Source organism: Melopsittacus undulatus, chromosome 17 (assembly GCF_012275295.1).
Source record: "Melopsittacus undulatus isolate bMelUnd1 chromosome 17, bMelUnd1.mat.Z, whole genome shotgun sequence".
Taxonomy (NCBI): domain Eukaryota; kingdom Metazoa; phylum Chordata; class Aves; order Psittaciformes; family Psittaculidae; genus Melopsittacus; species Melopsittacus undulatus.
In genome coordinates this window covers 2518253-2537393 of record NC_047543.1, presented here as the reverse complement: position 1 = coordinate 2537393, position 19141 = coordinate 2518253, and the positions used below count along the sequence as shown (strand labels likewise).

The 19141-nt window shown below is 51.6% G+C and overlaps 1 protein-coding gene across 1 annotated transcript in view; it reads right to left on the bottom strand.

Annotated features, from left to right (window-relative positions):
* Positions 1-2483: 2483 nt before the first annotated feature.
* WNT3 (Wnt family member 3) overlaps positions 2484-19141 on the bottom strand; it is a 29097-nt gene continuing 12439 nt past the window's right edge. The window contains exons 2-4 of the mRNA XM_034070177.1: positions 10497-10738; positions 3545-3810; positions 2484-2963 (exon numbers count right to left, since the gene is read on the bottom strand). Of these exons, the coding sequence (XP_033926068.1) occupies positions 2484-2963; positions 3545-3810; positions 10497-10738 (988 nt within the window). The remainder of the gene's footprint in view (positions 2964-3544; positions 3811-10496; positions 10739-19141) is intronic.

Sequence of the window (19141 nt, the reverse complement as noted above, 5' to 3'; positions counted from 1 at the left end):
GAGATGTTGCAGAAACCCCCACAGAATTATTCATGGACAGGAGTCGTCTTTATAGGAGAAAACTTGGATCTTTGATGGTCCAAACCATCAAAAGGTGATTCAGTGACAGCCTGAAAGAACATTGATGGGGGTGAATATGAAGTCTAAAGTCTGTTTTAATCCAGTAATCTCACATTTTAGGCACACCTAGTGTTCAGCTGTAAAACCTCCTATATTTGCTATATTTTATCATCATTGTCTTGCATTCATATGACTGTGCATAAGAGGCTAGATGAAGAGCCTCCATTCCCATAGCTGTGCTTCAGCAGGACTTAAAGGACCTTCAGAGGCAAACCACACAAGCTGGCAAGTGCATGTTTTTGGTTTTTTACCTTCTCTTTAATGACGTAGCACAAAAAAAGCAAGTTGAAATAGATTTTTCTCCAAATATATATATTTATATAATATATAATCTTAGTTAACTCAAGTATATACATTGTATAATAAATAATGCTTATAAAAAGAGACATTTTCTGAATATAAAATAAAAAAGTCGACCTCTACAACTTTATACAAAACTTTGGATACAGCAAATTGATGGAAAAAAGGTCTTCCATTCAGTGCTAGAATACCTGGCTACAGTAAAATCAATACAAGGCAATAAATGTTCTATTTAATATTAAATACCTTTTCTTGATTAAAAAAAAACCAACCAAACAAGGAATTTTCTTTAAAGTCAGGTACTTGGAGTCTTTCCAGACACAGGATTTAATGTTGGAAGAGGGCTTCTTTCTGAACTGGGGAGGTGCCTTAGAGCTCTGCTGGGATCTGTAATTTAGAAAGCTGATGCTTTTCCTGTGGGTGAATCCGGGAGCTCCTCATCGTGCTCTACAGAGGGTGGACTGAGAATTGTGCTCTCATTCTCTCCAGCCACAGGTTTGAGTGCCAAGGCCATGGAGGGGTCTTGGCACTCCAGGTGAGAGGGGTCTTCCACCCATTTTATTGCTCTGTGCAGTACTGCATACTGCTGGTCCCCATGGATGAAGAAGAGAGCAGAGCAGAAGACACAGCTGTAATGGTTGGGACATATCTGTTAAATCACTGATGCTTGAGGAATGGTGTTGGAACACGGTTATTGATCCTCATCAGCTGCAGAGGAGCCCACCAGGACACAGATAATATGTATTTTTTAATTTCTAGGGTCAATATACCATGGAAACAAGCCCAAAATGAAGGGGACATGTGGTCAGGAAGGGGGGATAGGGCCTGGGGAGCAGGTGGAGGGACAAATGCTGGTTCTTCTGCACTGAGATGGGTCATGGGATGTGTGTGGCCACTCTTGGGGCCTAAATCCCTGCTAGTGGTAATATAGCATCTGTGCTTGGTGCCTCATGATTTGCTGGTAACTCCCAAACTGCTGTAGGAAGGAAAGGGTCTGCCTGGGATTGTGCTGTTGAGTAAATATCTACTTTTCCATCCACCTTTACCTCTTTGCTGGATGGAGTGGTTTGAACAGGTTTGCCTGGTGGGGGAGGCTGAGGAGAAGGCTTGGACAGCACTTTCCTCTTGCCGTAGCTTTTGTCTCCCCATCATTACTGATGTTCAGAGCTGATGTAGCAGCTCAGCAGCTCACCCTGTGCCTGGGGAGATGCTCTGAGCTTGCTCTGGGGTAAATGGGTGCATCATCTGGATGGATCTGCCTCGGTCCTTCACAATCTCCCTTGGGCAGCTGCATGGCAAGGAGGCTGCTGCAGTAGTGATGTGCACGCTGCTCTTACCCTGCCCACGTGCCCAGGATCAGCTCTGGGCTCTGCTTTCCTGCTCTCCTCTTTGGGGGGATTATAGGAGATGATCTGGGCTGTGAGAATTAGTAAGGGCAAAGGGGAGGTGAAAGGAGAGGCTGGCTGCAAGGCTCGGACAGGTTTGTTTCCCCAACATCACCTCCTTGGAGCAGGAAGGAAGGAGCCTGCCTGCTGCGGGGAATTGGCTCCTTTCCTCCTCCTTACCACATCTGCTGTGACCTGATGGCCATGCCAGCAGGCAGGGGAGCCTTGAGTTCAGCTTTCACTGTGTAAAACCCATTTCCACCTGAAATCCTTGTATTAGCATCCATGTGGGCCAGGCTGGAGGAGGAGGACAGAGCTGGAAGCTCTGCATGCTGTGTCAGGGGTGGCTGTGCCTCACTTCAACTCTTGCTGTCCCTGCCTCTCCCTGGTTAGTCCATTGTGCCAAACAGCACACGAGAAGGCAGCAGATCAGTGATGGAACTCATCTGCAGCATCGGGACTTACTCTGGGCTGCCTTGTGTGGGTGAGATGCTGAGAGCCCCCTCTGCAGTGCTGGTGCTGGCGGTGTGAGGGTGCCTGCCCTGGCCAAGGGCATCAGGGTTTATTAATGCCATCCTCTGAAGTGTGAGGCCAGCACATGGGGGCTGATCCCAGGCTTGATGGACCCCACGGCCCTGCTCTGGAGCAACCTCCCATCAGCTGGAGACCTCCCTGTGTTTACTTGCAGGTGTGGACATCATAGACACGTACGCACTCCTGGCAGCTCACGTAGCAGCACCAGTGGAAGATGCAGTGACACTTCTCCTTCCGTTTCTCAGTCCTGGTGTTGTGGCCACGACCACAGCACAGCAGGTCACAGCCGTCGATCCCATGGGAGGTGACATTGCATGTTCTGTCCCTCGTCCCAAAGGAGCCTGTCTCTGGGTTGGGCTCACAGAAATTGGGGGAGTTCTCATAGTAGACCAGATCCCGCTCTGTTGGCGGCTTGAAAAGGGCATACTTGGCCCTCAGAGTTTCTACCCAGCCCCGAGACTCGCGGTGCTTCTCAACCACCATCTCGGAGGCACTGTCGTACTTGTCCTTCAGGTAGTCCCCAATAGCCCGGAAATCAGGCTGGGCCCACCAGCAGGTCTTCACCTCGCAGCTTCCCGACAGGCCGTGGCACTTGCACTTGAGGTGCATGTGGTCCAGGATGGTCTGTCCAGGGGAGAGAACAAGGTGATGAGCAGCGGGTTGGGATGCTCAGGGTGTGATCACCTGCCTTTGCTGCCTGGGTTTGAATGTCTGATCTGAGCTTGGTCTGGAAGGCAGGGGCTGGTTGTGAATGTGGGTGGTAGAAACATCCCACTGGAAAAGCACAGCTGAGGTGGGCAGCTGCTCTGATCCTCTGTCCAACCTAATCTAATCCCAAGGTCTGCTCATAGCATCCCAGCCTGGTTTGGGTTGGAAGGGAGCTTAAAGCTCCTCCAGCTCCAACCCCTGCCACAGGCAGGGACCCCTTCCACTGGAGCAGCTGCTCCAAGCCCTGTGTCCAACCTGGCCTTGAGCACTGCCAGGGATGGGGCAGCCACAGCTCCTCTGGGCACCCTGTGCCAGCCCCTCAGCACCCTCATTTTAGCTCTTGTTAACCCCTGGCTGCCTGCTTGGGGAGAGTGGAAATGCTGTGCCCTGGGAAATAACCCTGGAGGGCTCTGGCCCAGGTGTTGTGGTGGTCCCGTTACACCAAGGGGAGTCACACCTTAGGCATGATGAGAGCTCTGGACCCGCTGAGCACTCACCGTCCTGCCAGCCTCGTTGTTGTGCCTGTTCATGGCTGAGCGTGCATCCGGACGGTTCTCCCTGGCATCAGCGAATTCCCGGGACACCAGCACCCCGAAGTCAGCATCCTCGCTGCATCCCCCCCATTTCCAGCCGTCTCCTGGGGGTCCTTTGTGATGGGAGTCACAGCCGCAGATGGTGGATGTGCCCTCAGCACAGGAGCGGGTTACAGCGAAGGCCACCCCTGCCGATGCGATGGCGTGGACAAAGGCAGACTCTCGTGTAGCTGGGAATGAATAGAGCCCATGGGATTATCGGTCAGTGTCACACTTGTGTTTTCCTTCCTGACCTCCTTCAGCATCCTAGAACCACAGAACCCCAGATTGGGTCTGGCTGGAAGGGACCTTAAAGCTCATCCGGTTCCAACCCCTGCCACAGGCAGGGACCCCTTCCACTGGAGCAGCTGCTCCAAGCCCCTGTGTCCAACCTGGCCTTGAGCACTGCCAGGGATGGGGCAGCCACAGCTTCTCTGGGCACCCTGTGCCAGCGCCTTCCCTAAATCTCATCTAAATTTCATTAAAAAGTGAAAATCTATTTTATTACTCTTTAAATGACCTGGATCAGGTGCTGCTGGCAACACCTGGAGCACACAGGCAGCAGCAGGTAGAAGTGTAGCAGTGACCTGGTTCTTCCAGCTACAGGGCAGTGCTTGGGTGTTCTTAAAGCCTCTTGGGGTGTTTTATGGTGTTGTGCTATTTCTCCTCAATTCAAAATCACCCAGAGCTCAACTGTTGACTTCCCGAGGGCTGCACTAAATACAGGCACTCCCAAGCACAGCCAGAGGAGTATCTGAGTCTCAACTGTCTCATCAAAAGATGAGGACATCTGTTGGTTGACGTCTCTCAGGTTTGGCACAGGCTTCTTAAGCGCAGCACCCTTGTGGATGACACTAGAGTGCTTTGACCCTATGGGCCACCTTATGAAGATGGAGACTGAGGTCTCTGCATTCAGAGTAGATGTTGGAGTCAATCCAAGCTCATCCCCGATGTGCAGGAGCCCAGGAGGGTGCTGAGGGCAGGTGTCTGGGGCCCATTGCTGGTAGATGGTGCCCATGGGTGCCCTGCAGATGTTTCCAGCTGCCCATGGGTGTAGTTTGATCAAGACAGCCCTTAATGGGTTTTCAGGGTTTTCTGCTGGCTCGGACCAGCCGTGACCTTGGAGCCCATCCCCTGCTTCCAGAGCAGCTGCCCCATGCATCCCTCAGCTGCTCCTGCCTCGTGCCCTGGGGAGGGCTTTGCTGCACCAGCTCCTGGGCTGGAGGCCTCTCTGCAGAGCTGGGGTAGAGCTTCCAGCCATCAGGCAGCTCAGACCTGGCTGACTGCAGCCTGTGCAGGCGGTCGGAAGGGGCAGCTCGTGGCTATGGGAAGCTGTGGGAATGCACATCTCTGCTGCAGCGCGGAGAACTCGGATCCAGGTGCCAAACGTGATCCTAACCCAGGGCTGCTCAATCCCGTGGGATCATGCCATGGGTTTCCTTTAATTCACACTCTTCCCTTCCCTGCCCTTCCCACCTCTGATAACACCAGCAGAGATCCAGCCTCTACCTGCTGCAGTTTTCCTTACATACCTTCCACCAGCTGCTTGTACTGGGACCACTGGGGCCTACGGGTTGAAGATCACTGCTTCAACTGGAGTGGTTCAGCCTGACAAAGGCTATTTGGGTGGCCTGTGATCTACAGCAGATCAGATTAGAGGAGCTAGCGAGCCCTTCTGGCCTCAGACCAGGACAGCTCGGGGGCAGAGAACACGAGCCGCCCTCCCTGCTGATGTGCCTTTAGCTTCCCACCCCGGGGAGGGGGATGAGAAGGGATGGGAATGGGATGGAGAGGCACCGCGTGTCTGTGCATCCGCATGGATGCTGGCATGGGGGCCGAGCCGGGGCTGGTGCTGCCGTGGCCGGGCAGCGGTGGGATGCGAACCAGCCTCAATCTGCCCCCCTGAGCACCACACATGGGGCAGGAAGGGGCTGCAGACACAAACGCTTTGCCTCGAAACTCAACCCTGGGTCCGAGCGAGGAGCTGGGAGAATTTCCCAGAGATGAAATGCGGGAAGAGCGTTCCCAGAAGCAGGGGAGGGGCTGGCGAGAGAGGATTAGAGCCGCCTTGACAGTGCACTACTGCGACTGTCTCCCAGCCGGGCCCGTTACCTGCTGGGACACTCAATTTGCCATTGTTCCCGCAGTGTCACACTGTATTACCAGCATAAAGCCGAATGTTTCCGCCGGGCCAGCGTACCCACGGCACAGAGCACTGGCATTCCCCAGGAGCACCTCGTAGCAACGGGGCAATGTTCCCCTGTCCTGCCGTCACCCTCCAATCCCGCCAGCCCGGCTGGGAAATCCCTATTGATGGCGCTCCCCAGCCCCCCTTTAGCCATACAGAATGGCTAAAGGGCGTGTGAATGCTGCAGTGATTTGAAACGACTGCAGCGCTGGGATGGTATCGCTCGCCCTGCCTCACAGTAGGGGAGGAAGCTTAGCTCTTTCTCATCGGTATAAGCTTATTTTTCTCTCTCCCTCTTCTCCTTTTCCCTCCCCCCTTTCCCTTTAAGCTGCTGAGTTTATATCAAGTCTGCCCCTGATCCCACACACCCCTTGTTTAGATGCAAATGACTGCAAGTGTCATGGCTGAGAAAAGCCATGGGTTATCTGAGCGCGGGGCTGGCTTTTCACAGCTCGTGGCAGGGGCTTAGATGAGCACACAAGGACCCCCAAAGGCAGCCCAGGCCCAGCTGCCTCCTCTGCACCTGGCTCCTTGCACCGGTGCCAATGGCAAGAGCATTGAGCCCGACTGTGGCTGAGCAGGACAGGACCCTTCTGGAGCACCAATGGCATCTTCCTGGACAAGGAGAGCACCAAGGGCAGCTGTGGTGAGAGGAGGCAGGGGAAGAGCCATTCCCCATTGCGGGGGGTGATGCAGGACCTCCCTCCTGCCAAGCTCCCTCCTGCAGACCCAGCCCTGCCTGCGGCTCAGAGACCTCTCCTCCATCCCAGCAGTTGCTCTCCAGGTGCCTTTGGGGCCTTCCTGCCTTGGGCACTCACAACCGGCTCATCCCAAGCACGATGCTTTAACCAAAACCATGGACTTCATCACTTCCTCACTGCTCACCCTCCCAGAGCAGCAGGAAGTCACCCGGCTCTGGGGCAGGGCTTGGCTGGAAGAGACCTTGTCTTTTAATAAGAGCTGACCTTATTCTAAGTAGCAAAGGGAGGGAGAGGAGAGGGGAGGGAAGAGCAGGTTTTTCTTCCCTCCTTGTCCCAGACTGCACACCTGCAGTATAAATCATCCTGGGGAATTTGCTTGTAAAAACATGATCTTACCCCCGTCCTGGGGTTGGGTTTTTGGTGGTTGGGGTTTGTTTCTTTAATCAGAGCCCAGGTTAGAAAAAACAACGTGCAAAGGAAAAGAAGGAGAAGAAAACTTGCAGGGAAATGATCAGTGTTGGAGAACCAACCGGCTGCAAGGAGGGAGATGGTGAAGCTGAGAAGCAAAGTGCGATGGAGATGGGTTGGGAGGCTGTGGGATGCCCTGGTGGCCGGAGCCTGCTGGACTTTCAGGGAGGGATGTGCTATGCTCCCACACTGACACCAGCACTCAAAGCCTGGATGATGAACCCAGAAGGAGCAATGAAGAATGGCTTGAGCATGTGGGCTACAGAGGGTCCCTGCAGCCCAGCCACTGCAGGCTTTCCCCACACTGCCTTGCTCCTCAGACTAAGCTCTCTGCGAATGGACCCAACCCTGATTAACATTTTTGCAGCTCCTTTAAACTGAAATTATCCTCAATTTCTGGTTTAGGCTGTATTAGAAGTGATTTTCTATGCTATTGTAATGAGAAATGCACCTTTGAAGTTTTTTCCATAATAGCTTCAATCTACTTAAGGGAGTAGTAGATGAGATTAACCTAAATATTGCTCTTTGATACTTAGAGGTGATTTCATCCAGGTGGTTATCATAGCTTAAATGCTGGCTATTTTGGGCTTAGTATTTAATGCCTGTTGGCCTAATGCACAGCCCAAGCTACAGTAGTGATTGTTGTCTAGTTCGAGCCTTGGTTTGTGTGGTTACACCCCTCTGTGGTCCTGGAAGTCAATAGGAAGGGAGCACAGCAATAGCAGTCACAGATGCTCAGGGCCAGGCATAAACCCCAGTTGGCAACAATTGCATATCTCAGTTTCAGGTTATGGGCTCAAAACTCTTGGTTTCTATTGGTGCTGCATCTAAGGAAAGTGGGACAAGAGCCTGGGAGAAGATGATGCTGTGAAGGCAACAGATGTGTCCAGCAACAGCATCTACAGTGCCCCTGGCAGTGATGAGCAGGGTTGGTGCCCAGATTCATCACTGCTAATGAGATCTATGAAGGCAGGACAAAAGCCTTTACATTGCCAATGTTGTCTCTTCCTTCAGCTGAGATTGCAGTGGCTGGAAAGGTTGTGTTTGTATAGAACCATAGGATCCCAGAGTGGTTTGGGTTGGAAGGGGCCTTAAAACTCCTCCAGTTCCAACCCCTGCCATGGGCAGGGACCCCTTCCACTGGAGCAGCTGCTCCAAGCCCCTGTGTCCAACCTGGCCTTGAACACTGCCAGGGATGGGGCAGCCACAGCTTCTCTGGGCACTCTGTGCCAGCGCCTCAGCACCCTCACAGGGAACAGCTTCTGCCTCAGAGCTCAGCTCAGTCTCCCCTCTCTTGGGCAGGTTCAAGCCATTCCCCTTGGCCTGTCCCTGCAGGTCAAGAGTGTGACTGCTGACACTGCAATCATCATCACTACAGGGATGAAATGAGCCCCATCCCCTCTCCTCCCATTAATTCTCAAGGCAGCAGTGGGAAGACATCAGCACAGTGAAAGTTGTCAATAATAACCCCAACCCAGCGGGTTGGACTTTGATGTATCGTTATCTGCAGATGATGCTGTTTATTTTAACTGTGCTCCTTAGGTTAGTGGGACACCAGGATAACCACACATTGCCTGGCCCTGCTCTCTAGGAGCTATCAATGCATCAGGGGTTGACTGGGGAGAGCTGCATAACAAATGTGCTCAATAACTCTTCCCTATCTGTCAGAGGAGTTTCAGAGCTAGGGGTGATGTTTGACTGTGTCAGCTTGGAGCGCAGGGGGTGTTGAGGCATGTCCACACACGAGGTTCTGCTCTAGTCCTGCAGCCCGAAGAATCCTTACATATTCTTCATGAATTCAAGGTTCAGTTTGCTTGTTAGGAGGAGGATGGGTCAAACCCGATTTTCAAGTGCTTTGCTGCTGACGGCAATGGTGGTGGGAGATGCTCAGTGCCTGAATGCTGGAACAGCTCTTTTCTAACGTGTTTCAAGTGTTTATGATGGGTTTTTTTATGACAGCTTTTAAGAACATCAAACTTTCTGCTCTTGTAAGAGCTCAAGTTCAGGCCATGCTTTTAGCAGGCAGCAAGCTGTAGTGTGGCAAGGCTCGATGACAACTTACTTGATAGGAGATACAGCAGCTACCCCCAAAATGCATCCTGGCAGACCAGGAGGGGATTGAACCTCACGGTTCCTCTTAGCGAGGGATCACACTTTAACCCAAGTGAGCTCCTTGCACTGACACAAGCTGCTGGTGCTCCAGGAAGCTGTGCCAAGGCTGACAAAAAATGGCATCAAGTGTTTCTGTGTGGAATATTGGAGCTTTGCAGGGATTGCAACCCCAGGAGATTGGCACATTCCAGGGACTGTTGGGAAACAGCCTCATGTGCTGGTTTCAGCCCAGGTTTCTCCAGTTTCCTAAAGGCCACAGCACGATATTCCCATTTCCAAAGACTAATTCAGTATCATTAAATAACCATTGGATTGCAGAGGCTTGGTGCATGTTGATACCATCCCCTTGTAGGAACCTCCATTGTTGGAACTGGATGATCTTAAGGTCCTTTCCAACCCAAACCAGTCTGGGATTCTATGACACCAGTGAAGCCTTGGGAATGGTTTTAGTTACATACACAAAGCTTTGAAACCAAGACATGTCTGAACTCAATGTGGAGTCAACAAAATCCATGGGATGGGTTGGAGAGAAGGGGAGGTTTTTATCCACCGTTTGGTTCAGTTTCATGGGAATGCTTTTTGACCAAAGGTCTTGGATTGCTGACTGGACATGGGATAGATTATCCATCACCAAAGTCCTCCAGCACCCTCCTATGAGGCTGGATTTGGCTGCAGGGCAGAGGTGCAGGTCCCCATCTGTCTTGGGGACCAGTATCTCAGGTTTCCCAGTGTAATGCCCAGGTTGTGACCTCATTGGGAATCTGGACTTCATTGTGCCTTATCAATGAGCTTCCAATGTGCCAGATCCACACCAGTGGGTCTAGAAAGGTGGTATTTCAGGAGGAAGTGATGAAAGGGAACAAGCACAAGTGTTAGGAGAGGGAACACACATTTCCTCTCCTCTCCTTGTTTCCAGCCCTGACCATTTTGGTTGAAATCCCAACTAAGCCTTATCAGAACCTTGGTTTTCCACCGTGGTGTCTCACTGGCCTCCTGGGGTAGACAATGCTCCAAAGGGCCTGCCTTGACCCCAAGCAGCTTGACCCCAACCCTCTTCCTTGGCTTTTTCCCTATTGTTTGGAAGTGCTGCATGGCCTGGGCAGGGAGGATGGAGCCCATGACCCTGAAACGTGTATATGTTTGGGACATGGCCTTCCCCTTCCTGTCCTTTATCTGCTGAGAGCTCCTGGGAGGGGGATGGGCCCTTCCCTCGGGACCCCTTTTGATGTAACATTCCAAGAGAAAACTGGGAAAAGAAACTGGAAACACGAAATCTGGGATGACTCTTCCCAGAACATGTTCCCAGTAGGACATCCTTGGTGCGTCCAAAAGCCAAGGGGAGATGTAGCATCTCTAACCCACCCCCAAAACCTATTTGTCCATAGCCCCCCCCAGCTCTGCTGGTTACCTTTGTCCAGGACTGGCCCGAAGATGGCCAGGCTGTCATCGATGGTGGTGCAGTTCCAGCGCCGGCCCCGGAACTGGTGCTGGCATTCCTGGATGCCCAACTTCACCCCCTCGGCCACACTGGGCATGATCTCAATGTAGTTGCGGCAGAAGCGGAGCTGCTTGGGGACGAGGCCGGGGATGGAGCCGCAGAGGATGGGCTGGGACCCCAGGGAGCTGTACTGCTGACCTAGTGCAAGGGACCTGCAGGGACAGAGGACAGTGTAGGGTTGGGAAACCAACTGGCACCGCTCTGCTGCCCACAGCTTTACCCACAGAAGGGGACAGAGGCGTTTTCCCAGCACCAACTCACAACCCAGGTGTTCACACTCAAGGGCAGGACCACAAACCCCCCCTGGGCTGGGGGTTCCAGTTCATCACTGTGTGTACAGGTGTGAGCAGGGGGATGTGCACATAAAGGAGGGGTTTGTGTGTGTGTGAGTGCAGTGCACAACACGAGGAGCTTGAGTGCCTATGGTAAACACAGGGGGAATCTGTTCTCTGCTTAATCCCTTAAATCCTCCAGGACTCCTGATACTGTCAGGCCAAGTGGCTCCTTTTCTTCCCATCTGATAGTGCTAGACATAGAAAAGCTGTGGGTCCAGCAGTTCCAAGTTGACTCTGTGTGATTCCCCTTGGTCTGGGATGAACTAAGCTATGGGAATAAATGCTCTTGTGCAGATCCTCTTACTTCAGTTTTTGGTGGGCACATCCTTGCATCCTTGAGGAGGTTGGAATTATCTCCTCATTGCTTCAGCAGGGGAGACTCTGCCCACCCTCTCAATTCCATCCTTCCTACAGAGATGGCCAGCAAGCCCATCTTCTCTTTGGGCCACTGGTTGGGAAGACACATGGTATCCAGAGAAATTAGACCTAGTAGTGTTTGAAAGTGGCAGAGTTTGGCCAGACTAGATATATGGAAAGGAGATACATGGATAGATATGTGTCCAAGATACATGGAAAGGAGTTTATAGGAGGAACTAAAAAGGGTTTCCTGCCAGTAAGAGCCAAAGCTGCTGGGACATTTCTTCTTTCCCCTCTGCCTATGGGACATGCAGGTTTGGAAGTACCAGGCTTGCTTTGGCTCTGAGTCTTGGGCAATGTGGTCTAGTGTGAGGTGTCCCTGCTCGTGGCAGGGGGTTGGAACTGGGTGATCTTAAGGTCCTTTCCAACCCAAACCATTCCATGATTCTATTACTGTTTGTGAGTGCTGGGGAGCCTCAATGCTGTCATCCTCTCCCTTTGTCTCAGCATCAACTCAATCCAGCCCCTGTTGCCAGCACCCCGAGAGCCACGGCCAGCATCGCACCTTGAGGGCTCCAAGGACCTGGTAGAAATGAGACCCTTAGAACACAGCACGTCCCCCCTGCATCTCAGGTCACTGCTTCATCATGTTACAAGGCAAACATCCTTCCTGCCTGGGCCCTCTAGTGCCTTGTCAATGCCCTGTATCGATCCCTGCAGCTCTCATAACACACTGGGAACACTCGGGATCAGCAGGAGAAAACCAGGTCCCAGCTGAGCTCTCGTTTGCCACCCGCTGTCCTGGAGGAAAACTTCCTCTGCCCGGAGGTTTCCCCTTGTGCTGTTCTGTGTTAAAGGGATGATTGCAGAGGCAGGGACCCCCCTGGTTTGCAGTGATGAGAGGCCATTGGGGGATGCCTTGGAACACACATTGGGATCCAGGAGTTTTCCTGCTGGCTCCTTCTCTCCATTTAGTGCTGTATGAGCCCTTCCTATCTCTCCCCAGTTTTGCCCTTTCCCCATCCTAGCAGAGGCCTCCTCACATACTTAGTTACAGGTAACTAAAGGCTTGTGCAAAACCAGTGCAAGCGGAGGTGTGGGGTCCACACAGACCTTCAGGAGAGCCAGACCCTGTTGGTTTTGTCTTGGTGCATCGGAGCTGTCTGCCTCAGCCTGGTGCAATGCTCAAGGGGGCTTTACCAAGGGCCAAATGTTCATTTTAAGCTCAGAGATCATGAATCTCACCCCAGCTTTGGCTCAGAGAAGTTCCTGCAGCTGCTAACTCTGTGTTATAGCTGGTATAATATTCATATCTTTTAATGCTTACAATTTGCTGACAGCAGCACTTTGTGAGCAGGGCAAGACACAGATTCTTGGGTTTGCCTGAAGATCAAGAGAAGCAAGAGGGAAACTGCTGCAAGTCAAAGCATGCAATATATATGCACATGTGAGCCTGAGAAATGCCAGGTCTTGACTGAATATGGAGAACAAAAGGATGGTTGAGTTCAAATAAGGAACGTCGCAGCCAAGTCGGGAACTGGAGAGCTTTAATGAATCCCATGCTCATACATCACCCACTATTGAATCTCTACTGAATGGGTCTTGGGTTTCGAGCTCCTCTGTGGCACAGGCCCTTGTGTCCCCAATGTGAGATGCCACCATCGCCATAAACTCCCCACCAGACTTTGCAATCTTCCGAAAACAGGTAGGAAATTCATTCTTTTCATGAAAATAGATTAAAGTGCCAAAGCATCAGAGGCCGATCCCTTGGACACGGGTGAGTCCCATGGCTGTCAGCCTGGATGTAGGCATGTATTTCTCTGTTGCTGCCCTGGAAAGTCTCTGTGGGCTTTACACCCTGGTTTTCCTTTTCCAGCTGGTGTGTTTGAAAACCACCTCCTTGTGTATGTACCAATGCCATGATCTGCCCAAAATTCAGCAGCCACAGGGCCAGGTTCTCCCCTGTTAAGATTCTCCCTTCATTTAGTCACATTTAAAGGCTAGAAACCTTTCTAAAACCTTCACAAAGGCCAAAGTCCATCTGGGAATCACTCCCAAACCTGTGGCTGCCTTGCAATAGGTGAAGCATCCTTCTGAGAGCCCTCCCAGAGGGACAGCTCAGGGTAGTTCAATGCCTCTAGGTCCTGCGTGACTTATTTATTGTCCACATGTAGATGAGGCTCCTCAGTGCCATGGGTTAGATGTGTCCTTGGGGAACGCTTGGACTGGATGAGCCTAAAGGGCTTTTCCAACCTGGTTGATTCCATGATTCATGCAGCCCAGGTGCCTCCATCCGTGAGCTGTGTCCTACCTACAGCTGCAGCTGCCTCTGCTAGGAGGCCTTAATCCGTCCTCCAAGCACTGCAGGGCATGAGCATCTTCCCAGAGATGGGCAGTGCCCCATGAGAGGATCTTGGGAAGACCAAGGGTGGTCAACCTGTGTTGTTCCGGAGCACATAGCACCAGCTGGTTGGGAATCCAGCACCCTGCTCCGGTTGTGGAGGAATGTTGGTTGTTTCCAGAAGGAACCAAGGAGAAAGCACTTAATGAAATGATCCTTTGATGAGTGTTCCGAGGGTTGGACAGTGTGTACCCTGCCTGTAATCCCTGATGAAGGGAGAGGTGCTTTTGTTGCATGGGCTTTTATCTTGAGAGATCAGAACGATGATTTCTCAGGTATAGCTAAAAAATGAATGCCACAAAGGGATGCTGAGGAGCTGCCTGGGGTCTGAGGAATGACAGGGAGGTGCTGGTGTTGTTTTAAGCTTCCAATCCACACTGATACTGAAGGAGCTACTGAAACACATCCCAGGCTAAATCTACAATGAAACGGCCCATGTCTTGAGCTTGTTCAGCATGGACAAGAGAAGGCTCCTGAAGGGGAGACCTGAGAGCAGCTCCAGTGCCTAAAGGGGCTGCAGGAAAGCTGGAGAGGGGCTTGGGACAAGGGCCTGTAGGGACAGGCCAAGGGGAATGGCTTGAACCTGCCCGAGGGGAGACTGAGCTGAGCTCTGAGGCAGAAGCTGTTCCCTGTGAGGGTGCTGAGGCGCTGGCACAGACCAGCCTTTAGGAGCAGAGAGGCCAATTCCTTCTGAGGTCCCTGAGATGGGACCTCAGCCACTTTCCTAAGGGCTCCACAAGCCGTGGGCCACATCATTGCTAACTGGGCATTGAAGGAGGGTATTGAGCCTGGTAGAGACACTACATCAGGAACAGAAAGTGCCAGTGAGTAGATGGATGGCAGAGAAGGCAAGAAGGAGCTTGCCCTGTAGACAGACTGGCAGAGAATGGATTATTCTAAGCTCTGAGCATTCAATCCCAGGGAGACACGAATGGGAAGGAGGTTAATGGGTGCAGTGAAACAGCAAAAAGGGAAAGCCAGAGAAGGAAGAAGGCAGGATGAGGCTCAAGGAAGCGTGTTGGGTAAGTGTTGGAAGGAGGTGGCTGGGGAGGAGGTTTTCCTGCTCAGTGTGGGCTCTGTGGGTGTTTACACTGAGGAACATGAGGCATCACTTTCTGCAATTTCAACCATTCAGAAGACTGACAAAGCAGAGCATCCCTCCTACAAAGGAGTGGCCTGTTTGTCTTTCATGTTCTTCCCCCACTCTAAACCCAGAAGTCACTGTTGTCAATGGGAGAGAGAAGGCTGTTTGGATACCTCACAACAGCCTCCCAGTGTCTGAAGGGGGCCTATAGGGATGCTGGGGAGGGACTATTCATTAGGGACTGTAGTGATAGGACAAGGGGTAACAGGTTCAAACTGAATCAGCAGAGGTTTAGATTGGATATAAGGAAGAAATTCTTTAGTGTGAGGATGCTGAGGCACTGGAATGGGTTGCCCAGGGAGGTTGTGAATGCTCCATCCCTGGCAGTGTTCAAGGCCAGGCTGGACACAGCCTTGGGTGCCATGGTTTAGTGTGAGATGTCCCTGCCCACGGAAGGGGGTTGGAACTGGATGATCTGAAGCTTCTTTCCAACCCAAACTCTTCTATGTTTCTATGTGGGTTCTCTCATTCCCTGTGTATCTTGGGTCCATGTAGAGTCACTGTAGAGGGGCAGAACCACACTGCAGAAAAGCTCCAGTGACTCCACAGAGAGTTAGGGAAGGACTTCTCAAGTTAGGGCAGCCGAACCTGCCCTCGAGTCCCAGACAATCCATGCACAGGGGTTTTACTGAGTGAAGGTTGGCTACAGAGAGTGACCAAGGGCACAGCACCTCCAGGATCGGAGCAAGGCAGGTTTGTGGTGAGACTTTTGCTGCATGAACTGAGTTCAATCTTGGTTTATTCCACCTTGTTTTTCCTTATCTCATTTGGTCCTATAGGCCTGATGTGAGCTGCATCCCTCTGTATGGACCTGCACCCATCACCTGCATCTCTATATCCACTCAGCCACTAGTTTGCACTGCTTTTACAGTGCAAATTGCAGCTGGGCTCTGATAGAATGTCTCAGCTGCCCTACACCAGTGCTCCCCTGACACTGACTCTAGTTTGGGGTTTGCTGAGTTTAGCAAGTCCCATTGGATTTGGGTTTGATCAAAAGAGATGCCTGACCAGACACAAGTGAATAGAGGGTGTGCTTGGCAGGGAGGATAAGGTGCTGGCAAAGGGAAGAGGGATGGAGCGGTTGGTTTGCTCTCTTCTTTTGGTCTGCTCTCCTCTGAGAGGGGTAAACTGTTGCACTGAGTTTGCTTTATGAAATGCCTTTTCCCTAGGTGGAAATGAGCTGAGTTTGGTTGAAGAAATGTAAGTCCCCTAGAGCACACCTAAAGCATTTGTCTCTTAGGTGCTGCAGCTGTAGTTTGGAACAGGGGAAGCAGAGGGATACCTATTGAAAAGGAAAATGAATGTAGAGGATGCCAAAGGATAAAGTTCTTCAAGAATGACCATACTGGTGCTCACCTGGGCAGTCAAAGCCTCCTGTGGCACCTTCCCCTTGCCCTGACAATACCTCTTTTTTCCCTTAGTGCCACAGCAGGAGGTGGAATGAACTGAAATAGGAAGTGTCCAGCTCCAAGATGAGTCACGAGCCAGAAACAGGCTCTAAAGCATCACCATGACTCCGTGTCACTGAGCTCTGCTGTACTGCTGGTGCCTGGCTTGCAGCACTCACCAAAGGCCACCCTTTCTGCTGTGTCTGATGGTACAAGAGCATCTCCTCAAGCCTGCAGTGTACAGGTACTGCTGGGGCACGTGAAAGCCTGCTCACAAATGTGGCATCTCTAACAGCAGCCACACAGGGCTTTAATGAAGCTTGCATAGCTGTGAGTCATAGCCATCTACAATGGTATCTCCATGAGAATGCAACCATCTCCTTTGACATCAGCAAAGTTAAATAAGACATCCAAGGGGAAAGAGGGCAGAGGCATGGTTATGAAATTGGATTACCCAGCTCCCAGGCTCTGAGGGTTGCCTACACCTTCCCTCCTGGACACATTCAGGATAGCTTTGTCCCCCTCTTGCCTTCATTGAGTTCTGGCCAAGTGTGTGCTCTCTTGTCCAGTCAAGAGCACATGATGCTGCAAGCCATGACTGCAGCAAGTGGAGTGGTTTAACCCTCCTCCTTGTTGTAAATAGGCTGTTAAACATGGAAAGGGGACAAAAGAGCAATAGCAGTGAGCTGAGGCAGTGGCTTATGTTGACAGTTTGATTAGTCTATTGGAAAGACTTCTGAGAGATTATTTAGTTACAGTGAGAAGAAGGGGAAGATTAAGACTTTGTGTCCAGCAGAAGAGGGCAGGACAATGGCTGGGGAGTGGGAATTGAGACCAGCAAAATGCAAAGGCACAAGTTTCAAAGGAAAAGACAAACATCCAACACTTGCTGCAGGTTCCTGACACCGTCTTCAAATGCAGCCTGTGCTTGTCTGAAAGAGCCGTTTGAGCCAATACAAATGAATTCCTCACCCTTGGGGTAAAAGGATCAAACCCAGTGATCACAGTGCACAGCCCTGCCTGGCTTTGTAAGGAGAATCCTTTTTCCCCCTGTCCTCTGGGTTTTTGAAGAGGGAGAGCCCATATGGCCTGTGTCCTGCTGTGATTTCTGCCATAATAGTCCTCTGCATGTGTCTATAGTGGCTGCACTGACAGAGGCAGCAAAAGGAGGTGGATATGCTTGGACAGCACTGGAGGAGCTTGGATCCAGCTTGGGGGGCTGCTGGGAAATCCATATTATTCCTTATTTCCTCTCTAAGCAAAGGTTAACTCTTCCATCAGGTTTCAGCATCAGGTGATACACATGGGAGGACATGAGGGTACTCTATGGAACAAGTTCAAGCCAACTCAGTAATCTGAAATAACATTGTAAGTGCAGCCCACGAATGAATCCAAGTCCCTAGTGCAGGGGATGGAGGAAGGATTCTGGGTTCCCCATATGGCTGTGCTGGACATCCTCCCAGTGCATGTGATGCTGAAATAGTGCCCTTGAACTCAAAGAGCACTGAGGAAAGCTTCTCTGTCCCCTGCAGGTCATTTCTGGGTCTGGATCTGCTCTGTTCCTTTGTGACCCAAACAGGCTTTGTGAAGAGATCAGCTTTAAACAGCTCCCACCACCCCAAGCAACCGGTGAGTTCCCCCCCATGCCCTGCAGTGTCTGCCTTCTGAGCACCTCTTTCATAGCCTCAGCTGGGTTTTGAGTCCTTATGGCTCAAGAGCAGACACAAATTCTGCTACCCAGTGCAGTCCTGAGCATCAGGCTGGGCCAGTAGCTCCTTCAGCAGCACCAAGTGTAGTCCCTGGACCACATCTGGACCAGTTTAATGACCTATCATAGGCTTCCTGCATCCCCTTTGCTTCTCTCCATTCCCCATCCTTACCAGAGATAATATACCCTGGAGACAGCATCCTTGCCAGTTATTCCCAAAACTGTATATTTGCTACCAGCATGGATCCTGCCCTGCACACCTGATCTGAACAGCAAAAGCTCTTTGTGTTGGAGATTGATGTCTTTTAGGTCAGGACTTGGGCTGCCTCCTCTTGGCTCACATGGACCATGGTGGAGCATGGAAGAAGTGCATGGCTATGAGCTGCCTTGGCTCTTGTATGAGCAGTCCAGGCATCTGTATGTGTTGGAACAAGAGCCCATCACTGATGTTGGTGGCGATGTGAGGAAGAGCTGTGCTATTTTTGGATCTCCTGTCAGAGAAGCAGACGTTCCTTTCTCACAGAGGATGGAGAGCACCAGGCATCATGGCTGAGAAAGGATTAAGGTAAGATTATGCTCTGGGCTCCCTAGGACAGGCAGCCCCATGGACACACAGCCTCTTGTTCCCAACTTGGGCCCAGTTTTCTCTCCTGAGTTATTTGATGTGCTTCATCCACAGATATCCTGCCCACAGCCTGGCCCCATGTCCTTTGCCAGTATCCACTCTCTTTGCAGTCCCTATGACATCTTCAGGGTTGAACCTGCTGGTGACACAAGTGATGGCTATGGAGGGGTCCAGGACCTGGATGCTCCTCCGATCAGATGTGGTGTGGTGCACAGTCCAGCCTTGTCCCTCTCCTAGCCTAGCCAGTGAAGGGAGCTTGGTCAGGTCCCTCTTGCTCCATTTGTGGGATTGAGAACAGGGTTAGACCTGAGCCATTCACCTGCACTGGGACCAGTTCCCTCCAGTGTCAGAGGCCCTTTTCCTGAGGAGTCCTCACAACAACAAAGGGCTTCGTACCAGAGCAAGCAGATCCCTCCAGGTTACTCCAGTTTCCCCTTGTCTGAGCAGGAGCAAACGAATCTGCTGTTGCATCCCTTCCATTATCCCTCTGCCCACTGGCGTGTGGATTAGTGTTGCTGCAGCAACAGCACTTTTGTGAGATGAGCCCATTCTGGGAGAGCTGCTCCAGTTTGGGTGACTCAGGGCTCTGTCATGGGC